The sequence below is a fragment of the Diadema antillarum genome, unplaced genomic scaffold (genome assembly GCF_040938485.1).
Source record: "Diadema antillarum isolate AM-2024a unplaced genomic scaffold, OU_Dant_1.0 seq00000278_RagTag, whole genome shotgun sequence".
Lineage (NCBI taxonomy): Eukaryota > Metazoa > Echinodermata > Echinoidea > Diadematoida > Diadematidae > Diadema > Diadema antillarum.
Genome location: NW_027271309.1, coordinates 84,432 through 107,253, shown reverse-complemented (window position 1 = coordinate 107,253; position 22,822 = coordinate 84,432). Strand labels below are relative to the sequence as shown.

At 39.2% G+C, this 22,822-nt stretch overlaps 2 protein-coding genes across 2 annotated transcripts; both read left to right on the top strand.

Moving 5' to 3' along the window:
• The first annotated feature begins 850 nt into the window (after window positions 1-850).
• LOC139729973 (molecular chaperone MKKS-like) lies at window positions 851-8,566 on the top strand. The gene is made up of 6 exons (XM_071640891.1): window positions 851-1,054; window positions 1,864-2,696; window positions 3,716-3,924; window positions 4,677-4,855; window positions 6,439-6,549; window positions 7,802-8,566. The coding sequence occupies exons 2-6, from the start codon at window positions 1,864-1,866 to the stop codon at window positions 8,447-8,449; spliced, it is 1,980 nt and encodes a 659-aa protein (XP_071496992.1). The 5' UTR covers window positions 851-1,054; the 3' UTR covers window positions 8,450-8,566.
• Window positions 8,567-19,949: 11,383 nt separating this feature from the next.
• LOC139729965 (transmembrane protein 35B-like) lies at window positions 19,950-21,300 on the top strand. Its single transcript, XM_071640881.1, has one exon. The coding sequence runs from the start codon at window positions 20,244-20,246 to the stop codon at window positions 20,682-20,684; it is 441 nt and encodes a 146-aa protein (XP_071496982.1). The 5' UTR covers window positions 19,950-20,243; the 3' UTR covers window positions 20,685-21,300.
• The last annotated feature ends 1,522 nt before the right edge of the window (window positions 21,301-22,822 follow it).

Below are 22,822 nucleotides of genomic sequence, written 5' to 3'. Positions count from 1 at the left end.
AATGATCCTTCATCTCAAGATATTTCACTGGAATCAAAGTCATCATGAACCCGCATGTTCCGAGGAAAAACTTCTTTGTACGCAATAAAGTTCTGTTTGTCGGCGTGATCGGTCTCACATTTGTCCATTTGGGGTGGTTCTACATAGCCAATGATCCCGTCTTTAACACGGAATCAGCTGGGAAGAAGAAATTGGATCGAATACCTGCTTACATCAAATCACAGGCCACCAAAGCATCTGCTGAGAAGTCCAACTAGCTTGTGAGTACCTCTCACCTCTCTTTCTCCCTCTATCTGTTGACTTTTAGTCACTTGTTAAAGGTAACACATAGTTTCCTTATGGTTGCAGAAGCTGTCGATTTTTGCTCTAGAATCGACACACAGGCATACATTGTGTGCATAAGAAATGTGTGAAATAATGCTGTGATGTCATATCAATTGGGCAATGATGAAAATGTGAGGTATTAGCCAAAAAGTTACACTGAGTGATGTCATTACAATCTGAGAAAAAAACATTTGTCAGGGGATTTCGTAGATGGTGATAATGAAGTGTGCACTCTCCCTAATTTTAGTTTGTTTAATTTGACCTGAACTTGTGTGAAAAGATTATTCAAGTTCGGAGCAGTATTGTGACCTTTTTTTTTACTGAATGCCTGAGATAAATACAGTACCATGTAACTTAACAGAGATCATATAAAATATATGAGACATGCGCACTGAAAATAAGAAGCTAATATTATAATGAAAAAAAAAATGTTCTTCATGTTTCAGGTTTTTATCAGTTAACTCATTTTTCAATCATCGCCTGGACTGAGGAGTGATCTGCAGTGTGTAGTTGGTTGGACATTCACTTATCTCCAACAATGGGTCTTCGGAAGCTAATAATGGAGCACAAGATACTGACTGTGGGGGTCACTCTGGTTGCTATTCACTTGACCATCTACAATATCCAGAAACTGGCCAAAGCTTCTGTGACTGAACCAGAAGAAAAGATAGATGCATCTCTGGTTATACGTGCAGATGACAAATAAGTGAAAGCTCCAGAGGCAAGCAAAGTGAGTGAAATGTTCCATGTGAGAAATTGTGCAGGCAGGCCTTTCTTCCAAAAAAGGGAAACTTATAAAAAAAAAGAAGAAGAAGAAACACCTTTTATTTCATGCACTGGATTCTTCGACCATTTTGTTTGAGGTAACTAGGAAGCAAGTTTCAAGACCACCAAACATTTATGTCAGGTCACCATCTATGAAATTTATCTCACTTCTGAGACTTGAATATAGAATACCGTCAATATGATATCTTGAAGTGAGAAACCCAAACATATCACAAAGCTTGGTCTAGTTGGCTTTGTGGATTACTGGCTTGGATATGAGGTAACTTTATGTACACTATGACATGGCTGCCCAACCAGGGAAAACACAGGCACTCGATGAACTCATGCTATGCAGGCTGGAATGAGATGTGCTGTAATAAATGTCTTAATGACTGCCCTTAAAGTAATACAGTGGACACCTGATATAATGAAGTCCTCGGGACCGGCTGTTTTCTTCCGTTATATCGAAATTTCGTTATAACCGAACAAATAAACAATAAAAATAAAAAGAGTGGATAATGTTGCGGCCTGAATTTTCACTTTGTTGTAACCAGAATTTCGCTATAACCGTGTTCGTTATATCGGGAGTGCACTGTATACCAAACAAAGTAATTTTACCCTTTCATTGAGAGACAACTTTCCTTTGAAACCATTACTATATAAACGCTAAGCAGTGAATCATTTATCTTACTGTTGCTACTTCGTCATTTGTTTGGATAAAGTCACTTCATATCAGTAATATCTTTTCTCTCTTCCTTTATGCTCTCCTTTTAGATGAGTGCCTTTTCACCAGGATCATGTAATTCCCAAGTGTCTGCCACACCTAGGGAACAGTCTCATATCTCATCCTACCAACAGCAACATCCAGCTAATGTAAGAGCTCTCCGTGTCTTCCGCTCCATTCTTAGCTCCAGCTTTGGTCCCTCGGGATTTCTCAAGATGATTCAAAATCAGTCTGGCGGTCACCTCACTCTGACCTCGTCCAGCCAGCGGCTGCTGCAGTCCATGTCACTCACTAAGCCGATCCTGAAGCTCATTGCCGCAGCTGTGGAGGGGCACCTGAAAATTTGGTCAGACGGAGGGTTGTACACGGCTCTACTGACTTGTGCCTTGATTGAAGAATGTTGGGAGAGTGGACTCCACCCGGTGTTGTGTGTGAGTGTCAATGAGATTCTGCAAGACCTTTGTCTGCAAACATTGAATCAACAAGATGGCTTGCGCATACCAATTGACCTAGCATCAATGGACGCCATGTTGTCATTGGTGAGGCCAGTCATCGGGAGCAAGCCTGGGTGTGGCATGGACACGGGTCAAGTGACCTTCATCTCTAGCCTTGTGATGCAGGCTTTTGTCTCATCTATCCCCAGTCCAAACAGCCAGCAGGTGCTCACCTTGCCACAAGTCCAAATCGTAGGCGTCGAGTCTTGGCCAATCTCGGGGTCACACTTCGTGCAGGGAGTCTTGATGGCCGCTCCAGATATTCCAACCTCTTTCAAGAGAGACCTGGGAACACCTGGTGTCCACACAGGACCAGAAGGAGGTGGTATCAGAGTGGCACTGTATGACATATCTCTGGCTGGCGACAGTGAAGAGTTCATTGATGTCAGGTAAATCGATACATCTTCTGTTCATATGGTGCTTTCCCAGTACTGTATGTAACCAGACAAGAGCTATCATTCATGACTCGTTTTGGAACTGCAGTGTAGATGTATGATTTTTGCCGTGTATTCAATTGTCAAGTATTGTTAGTGAAGTGGGCTGTAGTACAATGTCCAGTAAGGTACCAGTGTTTCTTGTACAGGGAATACCTGGTAGACATTTGCTTCACTACATCATGCTTGTAATTAAGAAAATCTACATCAGTGACTGCAAAAACATTATGGATATGTGTTTGGTAGCTGTAATGTACTATAAAAGTGAACATTTGTGTGCCTTTTGTGTGACATGAAACTGGTACATGAGTTAAAGCACACAAATGTTCTTGCCATTTGTTTGGCTTCATGTTATTTATACTTTCATATTCATAATATATAATCATATATATAATACTGTATATTCATATTCTCCAGTCCTGTAGCATGAACAAATTTGCTGTCGTAATGCAGGCCAGTTACCATTTACTTGAGCAATTTGCCCTTGTCCACCATTGCAGTGGTGAGCTGTTTGAAGTGTTTGCTCAATTTTTCTGACCGTCCATGAAATAAAAAATAAAAAATTCATCTTACCTGACCGAGAGCAAAATGTTAATTGTGCAAAAATTTCAACTTATGGTAAAAGCAGAAATTTTCGCAGAGTGTAATTATTTGCACATTTGGTGCAACCAGGAGCTAGCGCAAAAATGAAAGCACATGAATATTTTTGCATGCCATATGTTCCAGAAGTTAATGTCCTCATTCCGCGGAATTAAAAATGTGAAAGTCATCTTACCTGGTGGAGCACGAAAAATTACTTGCGCGAAAATAGCCACTTTTACAGTATACAGTAGTCCGGTTCATGGATCATATTTTCCTGTAGTTTCATATTTATTTTGTCCCATGCAAATATGCAAAGAAATTGTTCCTACAAATCCACATGCCTTTATATGTATTCATGTCTGCCATGGTGGATCTCTTTGTCATTTAAACAGGTATGAGCTGTCCCCTGGACTGCATGCTGAGGATGCCACCCTGGCTGCCATGAAGGACCTGGTTGATCACCTTGTGGCTCATGGGGTGGGGCTGGTCGCATGTCAGAGGGTCATTCACCCCTCGGTGAAGGGGTACCTCAGGGCGAGGGGAGTGCAGGCTTTGGATCGCCTCTCTCTGCTTCACATCAGGGAGGTGCAACGGATCACTGGTATGAAATCACTCTTTTCTAATTCCAATCACTCAATTCATCCAATTCAACTACACTTCATTTACTTTACGTTGGATAAAAACAGACAAAGATACAAAATTATTAGATGAGGAATCATTTACAAGAGACAAAGGTGGAAAAAATGTTGAAAAAGATAATGAAAGAGAAAACAATAATATCAAATGTGGGAGACAATCAAAGGCTTTTAATTTAATGCTCAGTTTATCAATAGCATGGTGTCATTTCGAGTATCTAGACATTTATAGTAGTTAGAAATAGATTGAAGAATGTAGCCAGTGGGGTGATACAACAACTGTATTTAAGAATGGTCGTACCGACTTATATAATGTACAAAGAGGCCTGTATCTCATAAGTGTCTGTAGGAATGTTTTTGAGAATGGAGTGATGAGATGTGGAAAATATGTCATGTGTGAAATAGAAAAAAAGAAGAAGATAATACAACATTTTGAAACATTTTAGTCCAGCAGAAGATAAAGAAAGGTCAATGAGAGAGAAAAAGGATTAATTGTGGTGCAACTTTTGTTTTGACATACTGACATAATGCAGTGGATTTGAATATACTGTGAAAATAGTGGCTATTTATGTGACTTAGCAAATCACAATTCACCTTGATGAAGTCTTGTTGCTGTATTTATATAATTTCAAATACTTCACTTAAGCAAAAGTGCATCATGTAATGCTATTTCCACAATGTTTCTATAAGCTGAGCTCTGACCAAATGAATTCTACAGATGCAGAGATCCTAAGCTCTCTGGATACCAATGTGCCAGCATCTTCACTTGGTCACCTGACAGATATCAGACACCATGTGATGTTCAAGAAGAGTTACCTCCATCTCATCAATACAGCATCACCACAGTGTTGCCTTGTATTGTGCCATTACACAGAACAAGCACTGGAAGAACTAAAGGTAAGGTTAATTTTTTTTTTTTTTTTTTTTAATCTCTTATCTGGACATGTTTTTTTAGTCTTTCTTTCTTTCTTTCTTTCTTTTTTAAAGCTGTAGAATAGTGTACTCATATGAAATTTGCTAAAAGAATGTATAACTCCTTTGTGAGCCTTTCAAATTTCCCCAGTTTGCACCTGTTGCTGTCAATTCGTGTCAGAACAGCGAGAGACATGGCTACAATCAATCTGACTCCTCATTTGCATCAGAGAATGAAACGTTTCCTGTGATAGTGCTTTAGCATCTGCAGATAGTTTTTACACAGGGACTTTTCTAGAGCCAAAGTTATGCAAAATTGTAGGGGGAAAGGCTGCCGTTGCACGCAGAATTTACATACTTGATAATGTGCGTAAATGCCACGAGTTATTTCTAGTTTCAACTTCACAGAAATCATGGCCATGTTATGGATATTTTATTTGCATATTGTTTTGAAAGCATAACAGATGAACCAAAATATTTGTTATCCCCGGGGTCCCTAAAATGCCAGGACTTATGTGTTGTCATATTTACGTATCATTTCTACTGCTTATAGAGTACACTCTGTTCCCTTTCTACTTGAAACCCCATGATGCCTACATACTAGTGATCCTATCATTGTCTGGAGAATTACAACAATAGAATATGAGATGAATTTTCACCTTTGCTCAATCTTCTGTAGATTTATTAACAATATCACTTGGCACACAGATAAAATGCATAATTTGTCCTGAGAGAGAAAGAAAGACAAGAAGTGTTTATGATGTAGTAGATGTAATAAATGAATAAATAGATGATCAGTTAAAAATAAATGAATAAATAAATGATCAGTTAATCAATTTATTGATATATAGATATGTAAAAATGTACATAATACATAAATGAATAAATAGATAAATAAAAACATGAACAACAAACTCAGAAGCAAGTTCTGAATTTTCTATTCTTATTATGTTTTGTTCACCCAATCGTTTCCTTGAAAAAGCAAAGCTTGGTTTTCAATAAATGCCTTGTAAATGTCTAGGATGATGTTCAGCTCCTGATTAACTTGCATACATACAAGATTGGATGGAGATGATGGTCAATGTAAAAAAACTGCTTGACTGCTTCAGAGTAAAAACTTTTTAGAACTGAGTATCTAGCTCACTTGAAAATCAACACAATATGGCAGTTTATTAACCCATTGAGAAGGAGCTGATTTTGCTACAACACGCATTTCCCATAGACACTTGCCCGAGGATACTCAGGACTCGTCTTCATCAGGTTAAAGTGTGCATGACATCGTGCATAGCACATGTCTGTTTACTACAGACAGTAACATGATTAGTACAGTCAACCGTTAAGTTGACCTCGCATAAGTCGAATAATTGCCTAAGAGTAAGGTCTTTTTAAGTCCTTGTCTTGTCTCTTTTATATTCTGTTAATTTTAACCTCTCATAAATCAAATTTTCTCTTAAGTCAAAGCAAGTACTTCAGTCCAAAAAGATTCGACTTAGGCAAGGTTGATTGTATTTGAATACATGTACTGATAACTTGATATAACTGTGTTCCCACAATTTCTCATCTTACAGCATGTCTGCCAAGTAGCCCTCCACACCCTGACCCTGGCCCTGAAGGACCCGTGGGCCCTCCCTGGGGCGGGATGCCTGGAATTCATCCTTGCTCATCATATCAGGAGGCAGGTAGGGTCCGGTATCTTGTCATCAGCTCTTCTGTGCATGCTAATGAGAGGACCTCACTTTTAATTGATTTCATCTTTTACTTTAGGTATTGATATACATAAATCATTTAATATTGTACATAATTGACATCTAGATAAATTACTCATAATCACACCCTTTTAATATACATTTTGCCAATTTAATACTACTTTCCTCCTATACTCATTCAGTATTTGTAAAGCTAGTAGCCTCTTTCAGCAAGCCCTCTCTCTTTTTGTTCAATATCAAAAGGAAATGGTATTGTAGCAAGATGTTTTGTTTTACAAATATCTGTTTATAAACTGTTTATGAGCTTTGTAAGGAGGGCCAATTTAGCTTTCATCAAGGCTCCCAGCTCTTACAAGCGATTTGATCAAACTGTAAGTTAGTCATCAGATAATGCTTTTCTTCTTTCTTCTTCTTCTTCTCATTTCCTCTTCTTTTCATATTTCTTTATTTTGAAATAATTGTCCCATTCCCTAGCAATTTATGCTGAAAATCAAAATTTAAAGAGATATTCATGGGGTTACTGTAAAAGTGGTTTCTTTCACGGTGGTTTATTTTCGCGCTTTTCGCGCTTTGAGGTTGGACCGCGAATTTAACATCATGCGAAAATGTTTTGAACTCGCCGCTTGTTACAACGCTATTGCTCACATGCACACACGAAGATTCTGCGCATTGAGTGTATTGATGGTCAACATACACACAGCGATACCGCGCAATGTAGGTACAAGCATGTCATAAAGTACTCAAGAGTCAGAATTTTAGAAAAGCCCAGATTTAATTTTGATTTCTATTGAATAAATAAAAGAATAATTGAATTATAGTTTGAGTTTTCATGTGCAAAATGAAGCAGTTTTTGCCGACTGTGAATTCACAGATTTTGCCAACCACGAATTTAATCACACGCGAAAAAGTCGGCACCAATGGAAACCGCGAAAGTATCTGTACGCGAAGGAAACCACTTTTACAGTAGTAGTATCAACTTTGAAAGATCTGCAGCGTGGATCACAAAGATGAAAAATTTCAGAAAGAAGTGAAGTGCTTACAGACACTATATGAGTCAGCCACAAAAGCCAACTGACTTGCTGAGGAGATGCTCTGTACTAAATCTCATATTTTGTAAATAAACTTGCAAAGAAGTTAGATTCTGCTTAATGCTCTTCAACATGAAGAGATCTGACACCATGAAATTTAGTTTTATTATCCTCATCTTACTCTCTTTTTGGAATAGGTTAAAGAATTAGGTGACAGTCTATGGCAAGACATTGGCTGCACCAAAGCCCAGTTCCTCCGGCTTGCGGAAACTTTTGCGACTTGTCTGGAAGCGGTTGCCATGGCAATCAACAAAAGAGGGGAGCAGCACATCACAGACGTTGCTTCACATCACAGGTGGCTCCTCCCATCAGATGGAGGAGAAGACACCGCCTGGCTTCAAGGGAAAGTGAGTTGTGCCTGTGGTTTAAAGACAGCTGAGGAGCATGCGGAGGGGAGAGAGTGGAGCCTCGTTGGTGGTTTGCAGGGTGGGGCTCACAGGAGTGGTATCAAGGAAGATGGTACACATTTGAAACAAAGCAAAACTGAAGGGGATAGATATGATCACAGTAGCCCTGTTTCAAACTCTCGTAAGAAAACTGTCAACAAGAAGGCAAAGCTGAAGCCCAACTCCAAATCAGACAAGTGCACAGAGATATGGATGCCTGGTAGTGACGGTGACACCTGTGGTACCATGAATACAGACGGTGGAAACAGTACTGCATCCCTGTGCGGGAGAAACCTCATCCTAGACTCTTTTGCAGTGAAGTGCAATGCATTCCGTGTTGCCGTGGAGACAGCAAACATGGTGCTGAGGATTGGACATACAATAGAAGACATAAACTGAGTGCATTTGATGTTTCTTTATTCTTATGAGAGCTGAGATCGTAAGACATTTCTTCAAGTCTCTCAGGTGTGGCTTTATCTTGACTTGTGTTTTCTTCGTTTGCAGACTTTTCATCTGAAAGGGGCCATTGACTTTAATTTGCGTAATTTTTCTTCTTTCTGTACTGTTGTCCAAAGTGTACCTGACGATTTGTTTAGTCAGGCTCCCGTTACATCTATGTAGGCAATCAAGATCTTGTTATTTAGATAGTGCGATGACATATGAACAGATTTTTGATAATGCTAATGCTAGCTCAATTAAACAGGAGATTGTATGGATGGTGTGATTTGACTTTGATCGGACTTTGTGCATGCACTGAGCACACATGGAAGTGTACTTTGTGTTTGATATGTTTCTCTATTCAGCATTCTATCCTTGAATGCAGAATGAATCGCAAGCCATCAGTATTGAGTACTCTGCTGTGGACCACGATGTGTTGCTACATGTAATTGAGATCTGATTAGATGGTATATCCCAGGTCCAACTCCCAAGATGAGATAAGTCAATTGCTACAGTATGTTGTCACAATGTTTGCTTTGTCGGTTGAAAGACTTTGATATACAGTCAACCTTGCCTAAGTCGAATCTATTTGGACTGAAGAAATAACTTCGACTTAAGGGAAAATTTGACTTATTTGGGATTAAATCAATTGAATATAAAGAGAAGAGGACTTTAAAAGACCTTCGACTTGGGCGATTATTCCACTTATGCAAGGTTGACTTGAACAAGGTTGACTGTAGCTCAAGGGAGTGGCATGAGTGTTCTTCCACATACAATTCAAACCATATTTGCAAATAAGTTAGCTCTAAGATGTTGCCAAGACCAGAAACATCCACACACTCAACACGCTTCTTGAAAGCGTATCACATTTAAAGATTATGCGCTACTATGTAGCCTGTGGAGTGATTTATTGCTGTGTAATGTACAAGAGTTCATATCCCGTGGTCACAATTTTCTTTGGATGTAAGATCATGATGTATGAGTTCTGTCAATACTGCGGTACACTGTAGTTGTGAAGTGAGTGTGTGATGTAAGCTGCATTATTAATATATTTCTTTCCTTTGCCCAGCCATTTTTGTAGTGTTGAATAAAATGTTAACAACAAATTAACAAACAACACTATTTTAGTATAATTTCTCTATTCTATCAAATCACTTAATATGTATTTACGATTCAAATTTCATATCTAGGAAAATGTCAACAGCAATATGCAATTGTATCTTACACATTTTTGTCATGATATCTTTGAGGAGAACCAGGATGAAGCATGAAATTGAATATACAATGAAGTAAGGAAAACCCATCTAACCCAGCACCCTATATTTAATTCAATATCCCTTTTCAGTGAAAATTGTGCAATTGTGAAAAAAGTGCAATTCAACGCCTTGTTCAAATTTTTCTTGATTAAAAAACCCACAAAACTCCTGTTATAATGAAGTCCTTTGGACTGGCAGTTTTCTTTCATTATATCAAAATTTTGTTATATTCCAACAAATGGAGTGTACTGTGGACTCTCCTTATAGTGAAGTCCTCGGGACTGGCATTTTTCTTTCGTTATATTATTTTTTACCAAACAAATTAACTATTAAAAAACATAGAGCGGATAATGTTGCGACCTGAATTTTTACTTTGTTGTAACTGGAATTTTGTATAACTATATTCATTAAAATGGGAGAGCACTGTATAAAGATATCTAGATGCTAATTTTGGGCCCTGACGTTTACTTCATTGTGTCGGAAATTTTGTTATAACCGTGTTCGTTATAACATGAGTGCACTGTACAAGCAGAGGTTTCATGAAAATTTGGTCTTGAAGATAAAATTATGGAATTCAGTCTCATCAAAGTGGAAAAGTTGATGTTATCTCCTTGCAAGTTCTCTCCCTTAAAACCATACAAAATTCTTCACTAATTTTCTACATTTGATACAATATCAGTGAATAATGACATACGTCTCTGACATCTTTCACATTGATAATTTAACAGAAGTAACATTTTGAGGAAAAGAGTAAAAGAGGAAAAAAGCTGGAATATAAGTGCAACATTGGCTCTGTCATTCTCATTATACATAGCCAAATAAAGTTTGAAAAGGGTATATGTATAGGATTCAGCTTGTGGTTGGGTGGGCAATCTGGCAATTGATCTGTTTGAAATGTTTCATAATCATATCAAACTTTTTCTCAAGTTTTCAAACAAAATTTGACAAACATGTTGAGCTCAGTGCAGAGTTGTGCAAGACACATTTCTTCAGCAGTAGCTGGTTGAGCTCAGTGCAGAGTTGTGCAAGACACATTTCTTCAGCAGTAGCTGAAAGTTTCTTATCTTGGTAACATAATATGGTACTATGGCATGATAATATATTATGTTAAGGGCTGGAAATCAGGTAGGATGCTTGTGTGTTGCCATTTCAGTGCACACTATGGCCCCAATATTAGATAAAACCTTGCAGATTACATTACTTCTCTGATTTATCAGACTCCTGAAAAAAAAAAATTGGAGAAAGGTTTTTTGCAGATTGAGTGTCTTCAGTTTGTAAGCGATTCAGAAGAAATTTGGCATAGAATGTGGCAAATGTGATGTAAAGTTGTGCTTGACAGTGTTTTCAATAGTAAAGTATGTTGCCATAATAACATCATATAAGTTATTGTTTGTTATTCTTGGCAGTGTACCAATACGTTCATTATTTGTCTCATTCAGTTGCACAAAACATACACAAACTAAATGCTGTTATGGCTGTGCAAGTTATCAGTAACTGGTCAAATTGTGTGAAAATCTAATATCTGAGTCTAAAAAAAAGGGGGGGAGGGGGGAGAGAGGGAAAATTCTGCAGAGGGGGCAAACCCTACCTGCCAGCCAGACCCCCCCCCCCCAACAAACACAAACACAAACACACACAAACACACACACACACACACACACACACACACACACACACACACACACACACACCAAGTTACGAGCCTGTGTAATCTACATTGATGATGTAAGAACATTTATTTAGGGAGTTTAGTTTGTTTTGAATAATCTCAAATATTGATGCAATTGACTCTTGTGACATTAAGTTTTCCCGAAAATGAATTCTGTGTGATGCATATGCTGTTTAGAGGAGTTTTCACTGTGAATGAAAAAAAAATTAAGATATGCAATGATAGTAGTGAAACATGCATTTGGAGGAATGTGAAAGCCCCTTCAACGTAACAGATGAAATGTGATAAGCTACATGACATTAAATTTTTGAACCGTACTTGTGCTTTACTATTACTGGTGTTTGATTATTCTGACAGAATGCACTTGGACCTATCATTACATTACTTACCACTGCTACTACTATCGTTATACACATGTACTTCTTAATCTCATGATCATCATGATGATGTTGATGAAGAAAAAAAGTGGGAGCTAATTGAAAATGAAGGAAAGAAATTGTGCTTCTCTAATTGCTCTGATTGTTTCCTTTACATTGTGACATATCAAAGAAGCTAATTTGCAAGAAGGAAGAAACAAATCGCTTATTCGAATAATGATTATTTCTGCAACTACTTGAACCCTTTAAAGATTTATGCAACTTAGACATCTTGGAAAATGACAGAATAATCAGTAAGTTGATTGTGGTCACTCTCATGGAAGAAGAAGAAGAATTATCCAGACCATCTTCATTAGACTCCAACATTAGCATGCCCTTCATCTATTTTGTTATAATCACTAAATTAAAAAAATTAGGAAAATTTCTGTAAATTACAGGACTCTTCATTTTTTTGGTAAATTTTAGGTCCAACTCTTAAGAAACCTCTCCCATTTTGTTCATCTGATTTTACTTGATTCGTGAAACCCATTTCAACATGGTGTGGGATATGTTTCAAGTTATGCAAAAATCCATTCACAGTGCAAAAACCCTCTTTGAGCACCAAGAGAGAGAGAGAGAGAGAGAGAGAGGAGAACTAATACACTATGCAGTGGCGGATCTAGACGGGGTGCACGGGGGCACCCCCTTTATTTTTTGTTTAAACAAAAGAAATGAAGAGAAAATGAAGAAAAAATTGGAGAGGGTACATGTGCCCCCCCCCCCCCTAAGTTTGTCAAGGTGCCCAGTGTATGCACCAATGAAATTATGCTACAGTGTACCATATTCTTCTGTTAGCATGAGATTGCTTGCACATTATACAGATTGTAGGACCTATGCAGGGGAAACACGGGGGGGGGGGGGGGGGGGGGGGGGGGGAGTGTTGATGGAATTGGAAAGCATCAGTCCCTTCCCATATTTTAAATTTGATTGGTTTTTGTTTGTTTGTTTGTTGTTTTGCCCTTTGAAAAAAAAAATCACAGCAAAACCCATGTCTCCACTGGAGATTACATGGGGGGGGGGGGTTGACTTCTCCAGCCACCCAACCCCAACACCCACTGGCATGCAACCATGCCCCCCCCCCACACACACACACCACCACCACCACCGCCACCACCATTACCAACACACCGCAACACTTTAACCCTATTCCCACCGGGGGGGGGGGGGGGGGGCATTTTGCCCCCCCCCCCCCTTCTTGACGTTTCGCGTGATTATTCTGCAACCCGTAATGCTCTTGCCGCGACATTTTATGACTTTTTTCTTTCAAGTATCACGCAACTTTTGAGACTAAATTTGTCACTCCCGGGCATACCATTTTGAAGCCACGCCCCTTTGAAAAAAATTTGTCGACCCAAAAATTGCTCAAAAACATGATTTTGTGTACAAATCCAATGTAAATTGTGTTTTTGCAATTAATTCATATAAAAATAAATATTTCTACTTTCAATGGCTGATAATGATTTGTTTAGCCTGATTATGCTTTAAAATGTTTCTGCGACAAATTTTGATGAAAAGAAAAACAAAAACAAAAAGTAAAAAACAGAAATACATAAGAAATTCAATAAACAAGAAAATACATATGAAATAACTATGAAGCCGAATTTTTGCTTCAATATTATTGTTGAGGATATTGAAAAGAATATGTTCACCAAAAATTAGAAGTCTTGGAGCTTCATTTTTTTTATTTATAGGCAAAAAAAAATACATGAATTAGCATAATTAATTAATATAAAATACATAAATTAAAATTTGAAAAATCTAACTATACGGTTTACAGATTACATTGGCCTCTACCTTACTGCAAATTTTCGCAAGGATCGCGCGATCCACGACCGAGATCTGAAGGGGGGGGGGGGGGGGGGCAAAAAGGCCCCCCCCCCCCCCCCCCCCCCCCGGTGGTTTCAAGTCCCTCAAAAAACCCGGCGGGATTAGGGTTAAAGGAAACCAAAACCCAAAGAGCTATGTGGATTGAGTGAAAGCAGCAAAATAAGTAGAACACATCAGTGAAAGTTTGAGGAAAATTGGACAATCGATGCACAAGAATGGCTGGATAAGGAGACTACTTGAGTTTGATGACGTCATGTGTGGACAACGATATAAAGAAAATGAAAGAAGAATTCTACAAAATTTAATTTTTCATGAAACACATTCCATCAACTTGTTACTGACATGTATGTAAAGGGTAATGTCATTCCCCCTGCTTTCTGAAAGAGGTTAATCACGTTCGACGTTCTGCGGCCCCAGAGCTGCAGGCCCCTGTGAGCAACTTTTTTTTCACAGGGGTGCTGCACCTCCGACCCACTCGTTCGATTGCCGGACCATCCATATTAGCAGCGTTTCAGTATCTATGGGGGGGGGGGGGGGGGTGGGACAGGGGGAAGTGAAGGGAGGGGATGGGGACATCGAAACGAGGGTGAGAAAGCCCTCTACCACACAAGGAAACTTTTGCATTTTTAGTGAAATTCAACACACTTTATGTGGTAGATTTTGAAATTCTTCAATCAAAAAAAAAAAAAAGTGAATGCTCGTGGACTATGTTCATGGATGAAATGTTGTTGAACGATGCATCTGTTATCTCTTCATGCGTGTGTGGATCTTCACTTTGTATAAGTCCATGGAAGGGGACCTACGGGGGGAGGGTGTGGGAGGGGTATTCCCCTCCCACACTGGAGAAATTTTGAATTTTCATACCTGAAATTTAGTGATCTGGTGCACACTTTTAGTGAAATTTCTTAAAAAGTATTAAAAAGAAATATTCACAGAAATGTAACTTACCATTAAATCGGGTTACAATCAACTTTTGTTCCGTGCGTGCGTCATCACTGTGAGGGGGTATCCCCTCTCCCACACTGGAGAGATTTTGAATTTTCATACCTGAAATTCAGTGATCTGGTGCACTCTTTTGGTGAAATTTTTAAACAAGTATGAAAAACAAATATTCACAAAAATGTTAATGACCATTAAGTCGGGATATAATCAGCTCTTGTTCTGCATGTGCATCATCACTGTGTGATAAATGCACGGAAGTTGAGGAGGCGGGGTTTTGAGGGGTAGCCCCCTCCCACACGACAGAGCTTTTGCATTTTTAGAATTGAAATACAATGTACAACGATCTGATACAACATCTAGGTGGAATATCTTGGTATCTGTATCAGACAAGTGTAGTAAGTGATCTATGGAGGGAGACCAAGCGGGGGAAGGATGTGGGAGGATGTATCCCCCTCCTGCATGAGAGAGCTTTTGCATCTTTATGGTTTTGATTAAAAAATGTGGAATTTCTGGCGCACACTTTTGATTTAAATGTAATGTAATGTAGCCATAATCAATGCAAGGGGTGGAGTCTAATACAGCTAATACAGGAATGAAAATATATTGTTTCTACACAATTATAGTCACTTATGATGGGAGTATTTGAAAAAAAAAACCAACTGTCAAACAAAGAAGCATAAGCCTACTAAATGTAGTGGGGGAGTAAAGGTAAACTGAAAGAGTATCCCCTTCCCACATTATGGAACTTTTGGATTTGTTTAGTTGAAGTGACAGATCTGGTGCGCACTCTTTAATGAAATATTCAGAAAGTGTCGATCTCAAAAGTCTACTAATGGGGGAGGGTGTATCCCTCCCACACTAGGGGCATTTTCCATTCTCAGAATTGAAATTAAACGATCTTGTGCACTTTTTGTGAAATATCTGGACAGGTTCTATTTAAAAAAAAAGCAAGAAAATGTTCTGCATCGTGGGGATTTTTTTTTTTTTTGGGGGGGGATGGGGAGGTTCGATGTAAAAATGGCAGAGGTAAAAGTGGCAGGGGTAAAAATGGCAGGGGTAAAAATTACAGAGGTAAAAATGGCACAGGTAAAAATGGCAGAGGTAAAAATGGCAGAGGTAAATATGGCAGGGGTAAAAATGGCAGGGGTAAAAATGGCAGAGGTAAAAATGGCAGAGGTAAAAATGGCAGGGGTAAAAATGGCAGAGGTAAAAACTGTGGCATTTTTAGAATCCAATTGTCATTATCTCGCAAACACATTTTGGTGGAATTTGGGAAATTATCAATCCACGAAGTGTACTACTATATATACTACACGTACGTCTATGGAGGGGAACTAAGCATAAGCAGTGGAAATGGTTAGGGCCTGAATTAAAGGAGGATATTATTCCCACAAGAGGGAACTTTTGCATTTTTCGAACTGAAATGACAGATTTTTAGATGAAAGAATCATTCGGAGATATGTCAATATCATGGGAAAGGACCAAAGGGGGCGGATGTGGAAGGGGTATAAACCCATCATATTTTCAGAATTGAACTGCAACAATATGCCTTGAACAGTGTAAGTAAAATATTTGAACAGCCTTTCCATAAAAAAAGCAAGAAAATCTCCGACATCCTAAAAATCATCGGGGGAGGGGGGGGGGGGGGTAATATCATGGCAACTGCCCCGCACCCCTGCATATGAGGAAGCTTTTGCATTACTCTAGAAAGGAAAATATCATGAGAGGGGGTATTTCCCTCCAATACGAGGGAGATTTCGCATTTCAGAATTGACTGGTGCACACTTTGTGTGAAAGAGGGAAAGTGTTGAATAAAAAAAAAATCAACATCTTGGAAATTACGGGGGGGGGGGGGCCAAAATGATATGCTGCCCCCTCCATCGACGCTCTGATCTCCTGAAGGGGGTTCCCTCCCCCTAAATGAGGTAACTTCTGCATTTTGAGAATTGAAATTCAGCAATCTAGTGAGCCCTTCCGGTAGCATATTTTTAAAGAAATCAATAGAACAGTAGGAAAAGTAAAATATCCAGGGACAATGGGAATGCTTTACTAGTGCTGTCTGCACTTATAAGCTTGTTCTGTGTGGGAGGGGGATACCCCTCCCATACGCTATGGAGATTTCGCATTTTCAGAAGCGAAACTCAGTAATCTGATGCACACTTTGGGTGGGATATGTAGACAATTTTCTTTCAAAAAAACAAGCAATTTTCCCTGTAAAAAGATAAAAGTTGGGGGTGCAGAAGCACCCCCAACTTTTTCACAACTTTTTCACAGGGGTGCTATGCCCCCCTGCTCAAAAAGTCAGGGGTGTTGCAGCACCCCCAGCACCCCCGGCTCCCAGGGGGCTGCAGAGCTGTTACAGGTATCTGTATTCATTATGATATTATGCACGTAGGACCCCTAAGGAAAAAAAAATCGAACAACGCACTCACGTGTGTCATTGAGCAGTGAGTAATAAAAGCTCTGCCATACAGTTTCGCCCTCACTGATCCCTACAGGTTCTATAGAGATTAGTGAGTAGGCCTATATAATGCTGCCGGCACCTATGTGTAAGCCTGCATGCCGTTTGAAGATAAGCGCACGCATCAATACAGATAACAACGACCTTAAATTCCCGAGTCCAGGGATATCTCACACATATTTCGTACATGTCCATAGATACTATACGTCAGCTCGGGCACCGGGAAAGCCATCTTCAACAGGTACAGTATATATAATTGCATTTCTTGTCATTTTCTTTTGCATATTCCCTTGAGTAATGATGGTTTTGTGCGATAGATCGTCGCATATATTATCTATAAATAGCCCCAAATCATACCGTCTGGTTCTGTGTAGATCCCTCCTTCGTCTACAGACGACAGTGTGCCGAATACTAACATATTGAAATATACGATATACAATGTGAACGATCAATCGATGTCCTGGGAAGAAGCGGGGAAAACGTCGTGCAAGACTCGACTGTGCGCGCGGGAATTGTGGGGACATCTCATGAGCGTGAGCCGTTTGTATTTCATCAGTTTCCAAAAGAGGTATATATACGGTCATTTTTGGAAAAAGTGAACGTTTCACCCACATAATATAGCAAGAAAACCAGGTTACTCACCCTAAACATTATAAATCATGGTTTCAGTGAATGTAGAAATATTAGGACACTCCAATACAGTTTGAGGAAAATCGGGAAATCCGTTATTAAAAAGATGATAATGTTTAACGTTTTGCTTGAATCCGTGTATATATACCATCATCGCTGGATGTAAGAAGGCCACAACAGACCGTGATATCAGAGGGAAAGATGGGTAAAGAAAATTGAAAGAATTCCACTAAATTGTATTTCGTCTGAAAAGTAGACCTATGCATTGTCTCAACTTGTTATAATTATATCTAGGGTGCATGTGCGGAGATTGAGTCTTTCATGAACCTAGAAAAATGAAAACGTGTGGCATTTTTGTTTTCATATTTTCTTTTATTGTTCCTCTACTGGAAACTCATATATTTGTGTAGCCTTCTTATCCGACGATGAAGTCACATGGTTTAACAATATATGACTTCTGAATGGATTTCCCGAGTTTTACCAAACTTCACTTGGATGTGTTCTGCTAATTGGTATTCTGCTTTCGTCAGTGAGCCATATTATTACACGTAGCCTACTTGGGGTAAGTTCCCTCTTAGATTTTAGACCAAGTATAATGCATTCAAAATTTTGCATGCGTGTAAACCTTCCAGTAAGGAGATGATCATAAACTGGGGAAGAGAGACATTTGAATTTTCCGTGAATATTATGTTCAATCCTTAACAAAAGACGGGTTAATAGTGTGCCCTCGTGTTCAGATCTATTATACACGAGTAGGCATACAGGTGTAAGAAAAAAGATCTGAATATCTATCTCGTCAAATTAGGAGAAAGACATTGTCATGTCAAAGTGAAATGTATAGCTTTTCGTAAAATCTTTCATGAAGTTAGAGATTCTACTTGCAGTCGTAGGTTCCCGACTGACCCGCGTTTAAAAGAGCAACAATGTCTTATGAAAGATTAGTAATACTTTCTCAGTCACTTGCGGGTTGGCGATAGTATCTTAAATAGGGTTTCTATACGCAGCATTGATTATGTATATATACGTATAAGCAACTATACTATTCTGTGACATGTACGTTTAATGTATAAAAATAACGATTAAAAAAGCTGCTTGTTTCAAGTACATCCCTTATAATAATGCATAACACAACGCAAGCAAATACACACACACACGCACATGGTATGTACATGTAATGGGAGAAGTAATGTATTATACAGAGCCCGGTTAAAGCGCACTTCCGGTATAGAGGTATCTATAAACGCGATTATGAAATGCATTTTCATCGTTCGCCTATTCTCTTGTTGGTTACTTACACAGGGCATGTGTGTGTGTGTGTGTGTGTGTGTGTGTGTGTGTGTGTGTGATTGTGATTCTGCGTCCTTTTGCACTTCCGATCACTTAATCAAAAGATTAGACCAGTTCAAGGGAGTAGGAAATGATTATTTAAAAAAAGGGGGGGGGGGGTAAGAAGAGAAGGAAGGTTGCAGAGGCGGCCTTTCACAGAAAAAGGAATTTAATGACACATTAATGGAAAGGAGATATACATTTTCTTTTTTGTTTTTATGAACAGTTGCCTTGTATATTCTAGTATGTTCATTGCTCTCCATCATCTTCGAAAAGGAATACTGTATTTCATTCATCTGATGATTCATTCGGGTCACACAATATAGACTTGAGGTCGGAGTTTTATAAGAGATCATCTTTTTTCAGTTTTCAATTTTGCATTCTTTGACCTGATATTTTATATTTTGTGTATTTGTTTTGATAACCAAGATATTCAGGTGTATTGATATATCAAAACAATTTACATTAGAATTGTAAAAATACCGAAAAGATAACTACATGTATATCCTATATACTCCATCCCTCAATTCTACGTGAGTTTTAAAGGCTCAGCACAGCAGTTATGATTTTCAAACAAGTATTGATAGATAACCGTTTGAAAGATTCATCACGCAAGCAAGTTTACAAAATTTAACTTACAACGTCACCTTATCAGAGTGTAGCTGAAGCTTAAAGCTTGGAATATAGCACTTTTAATAGCGTCTGTAATAGGCCTACAGGCCGTTACCACAGACAGCTTTTCAGCTCTGGCCAGATGCTAAATTATCGCGATGGGTCCTTTGTGCGATCGCTCTTTGTTCCGTATTTCGTTATACCTCGATTGCGACCTTTCAACTCGTCTCGTAGCGAGCGCGAGAGACACGACGTTCCCGTGCCTATGTGTGTAGACAGCGTATAATTATGATATGGAGCATTGCACGTCCCACATCAACGAACAGCAAACGTGAATACATCAGGCTATGGTGTCTGCCGCTGCCCTTCGAAATTGAAGCCTGCATCTTCCCATTAAGTGTGGTGAGCAGGAGTGCTAATAATCGATCTGTCTGTTTCTAATCAAATTTCAAAAAACCATACTCGCCGTATTGGTATAGCAAGAGTGCCTATCATTTCGGAATGAACACATTAATGTTGTGGCGTCACTGTCTCATTAGTGAACATTCGCCTAGTACCTACTACTTCTACTGAAGGATTCTTGCTGTTAATCTTGATACGGGATCATCCTGTCGAAATGGGACTCGTACACTACGTAGCAGTTCTCCTTGGATTCATCTTCATCTTCACTGGATTCCTGAAGTTAATGCCCGTGGACCTAGGTCCAGGCTTTACACAGGCAGAAATGAAAGCCATGTTTAGGAAGTATGTGTCCGTCCTGCCCATCACCCACATATTCGGTGTCACGATCACAACGACGCTCTACCGCTCCGCCGTCGGCCTGGCAGAGACCATCTTGGGCAGCATGCTGGCTTTTGGGCGGACGTTTTGGCGGGTGTTCGGAGCTTTCTACCTTCTCGTCATCATGATCGGGGCTGTTGCTACACACGTGAAAGTCGGGGACCCAATGGCCATGGCGTCTCCGCCTCTCATTCTCGCCATATTCCTCCTCTTCATCCTCGTTAACCGACGCGGACTGAGCACAAACTACAGTAGCTCGAAGACAAAGGTGGACTGAGCTTACGTCATAAAAAGTATAGTGCAGTGCAAGAACATAAAGAGAGAATTTTTACACTAATGGACACAACGTTCCATCAACAGATCGAATGACGGTTTGTGGAAAGGTGACACCGTTTAGAAAGGGTATCACTGCGTCTTGGAACATTGATATTTTAGTGCAGGATTTCAGGCATGTTTTAAACATCCAATTTCAGATGCGTCTTAACAGGACGCGACGAATGCTTATGAGCACGATGGTATATGGGTCACCAAGCAAGATATAAAGGGTATTCCCCACACGTAACAAAATGCACGTCGTTCTGAGTGATGATAATACATGTACAATGTACTACTGTAGTAGTTTGTACTCGGCGTATACTGCTTGTAGGTGCCTACACTGTAAACACTGTAATGTATTGCTCCATTATGTGTGTGTGTGTATACACTAAGGATTTGTTTTGGGTATGTCGGGAATTGACCGAAAAGCTGTCTTTCTCGTGTTATTTTTTCTTTTAAATACATGTATCTTTTACCCCGTGATTACTGTTAGGTGAGATCTAACGAAGATGGTGCATTGGATGATGTGTATGTGATTGCCAGGCGAGATCTACGAAGGTGCTGTAAAAGTGGAAATATTCGCGGTGTTGAAATTTTCGCTCATTTCGCGCAACCAGAAAACTAGCGCGAAAATAAAAGCACGCGAATACTTTTGCTTGCAACTATGTTCCAGTATCTATGTAGTTGGTGTCTTGATTCCGCAGAATTATAAACACGCGATACTCATCTTACCCAGCCGAGTGCAAAAAATTACTCACGCGAAAATATCTATTTTTACAGTGGTGCATTGGACGACGTGTCACGTAGCCTATACTACTCCTGTATACCTGTATTATGATTGCCAGCCAATTATTAAGGCAAGACAATACGAAGATGCTGCTTTGGATGACTTGAATGTATGAAGTATAATATATTCTATTTTACGATACAGTATGTTTGTCGATGAGTATACATAGTGTTGAAACGTGAAAGATGCTTGTGTGGGATTTCAGACTATACAGCAAATCGTCATTTAAATGGTGTGCATGGCAATCTGATGATTTCAGACATGATCCTGGTGATCATAGACAGGTTACATTCAATTCAAAACACCTCCAGTACTGTCAACAACAGGTCTATTGTTTATACCTATAAGGTCATGACAGCGTCGTCAAGTTTGCCGCAACTCGCTCCAAGAGCTGTCATCAAAGAATGTTATTATCAAAGTAGACTTCAGAATTATCCTCTTCTTCATATCTCCACAATTGAGACAGAACATCAGTTTGGAAGAGTGAACCAATACTTGCCCGACCACTTACAATATTCTTTATTGTCCCGCTACGTGGACTTTAGATGTAGTTATGGAAACGGTCTTGATAGTATCAGTTGCGTGGTGTCGACACTGATTCTCTCCCGTCTCTTTGGCTCTGTCGAGATGCTGTCAGAACCGACATGTCATTATCCACTGATTTGTCGAAGAAAAAAAAAACAACAACAAATTTTGATGTTAAAAGTAGTGAAACTTTTTGCATTCAAACATATTGTTATTTGATGACTTGCATGTAGGCCTACGTGGCATTTCACATATATTCACTGTCATACTCTATACAATGGTCGATGAGTTTAAACTTCACTCGATTCTGACGCAGATATAATATATTTTGTACAGTTTTCATATCACCGGGCAGTTCCTTTGTATCGAATGTATGTGGTGCGGTGGTGCTTTGTACAAAATCAGGTCATCCTATTTTCTATATAGGGGAGAGCGGGGAGAAGTGGGACATTATTTCAAGTTCGCCAATTTTCTTCTTATATCTTTTTATAGAAGAGATGATTACATTTCCTTTTGGGCTTGCATGAAGGTTCATATGGTAGGTTACATAAAGAGCTATAAACTGGGGGTGGCACTGTTCTCAATTTTCTGCAGTTAATGAAAAGAAAAAACCTTATTTTGGGGGAGAAGTTGACCCACCCGTGGGTAAATTGGGACAACGGCAAGGGAGAAATGGGACGGTGTTGGTAAAGTGTGACATCCTATAGAAATGTCGGAAATGTCAAAGTTGGAAGGCGTAATGAAACATTGGTAATGAAAACAGTCAAACATGCTTTCAAATTATCTCT

Bases quoted from the DNA above. Each gene is read 5' to 3' on its own strand.
- LOC139729973 (XM_071640891.1), top strand. From the start codon at position 1,864: ATGAGTGCCTTTTCACCAGGATCATGTAATTCCCAAGTGTCTGCCACA. The intron at 2,697-3,715 runs GTAAATCGATAC...TCATTTAAACAG, and splicing joins GAAGAGTTCATTGATGTCAG to GTATGAGCTGTCCCCTGGAC. The intron at 4,856-6,438 runs GTAAGGTTAATT...CTCATCTTACAG, and splicing joins AAGCACTGGAAGAACTAAAG to CATGTCTGCCAAGTAGCCCT.
- LOC139729965 (XM_071640881.1), top strand. From the start codon at position 20,244: ATGGGACTCGTACACTACGTAGCAGTTCTCCTTGGATTCATCTTCATC.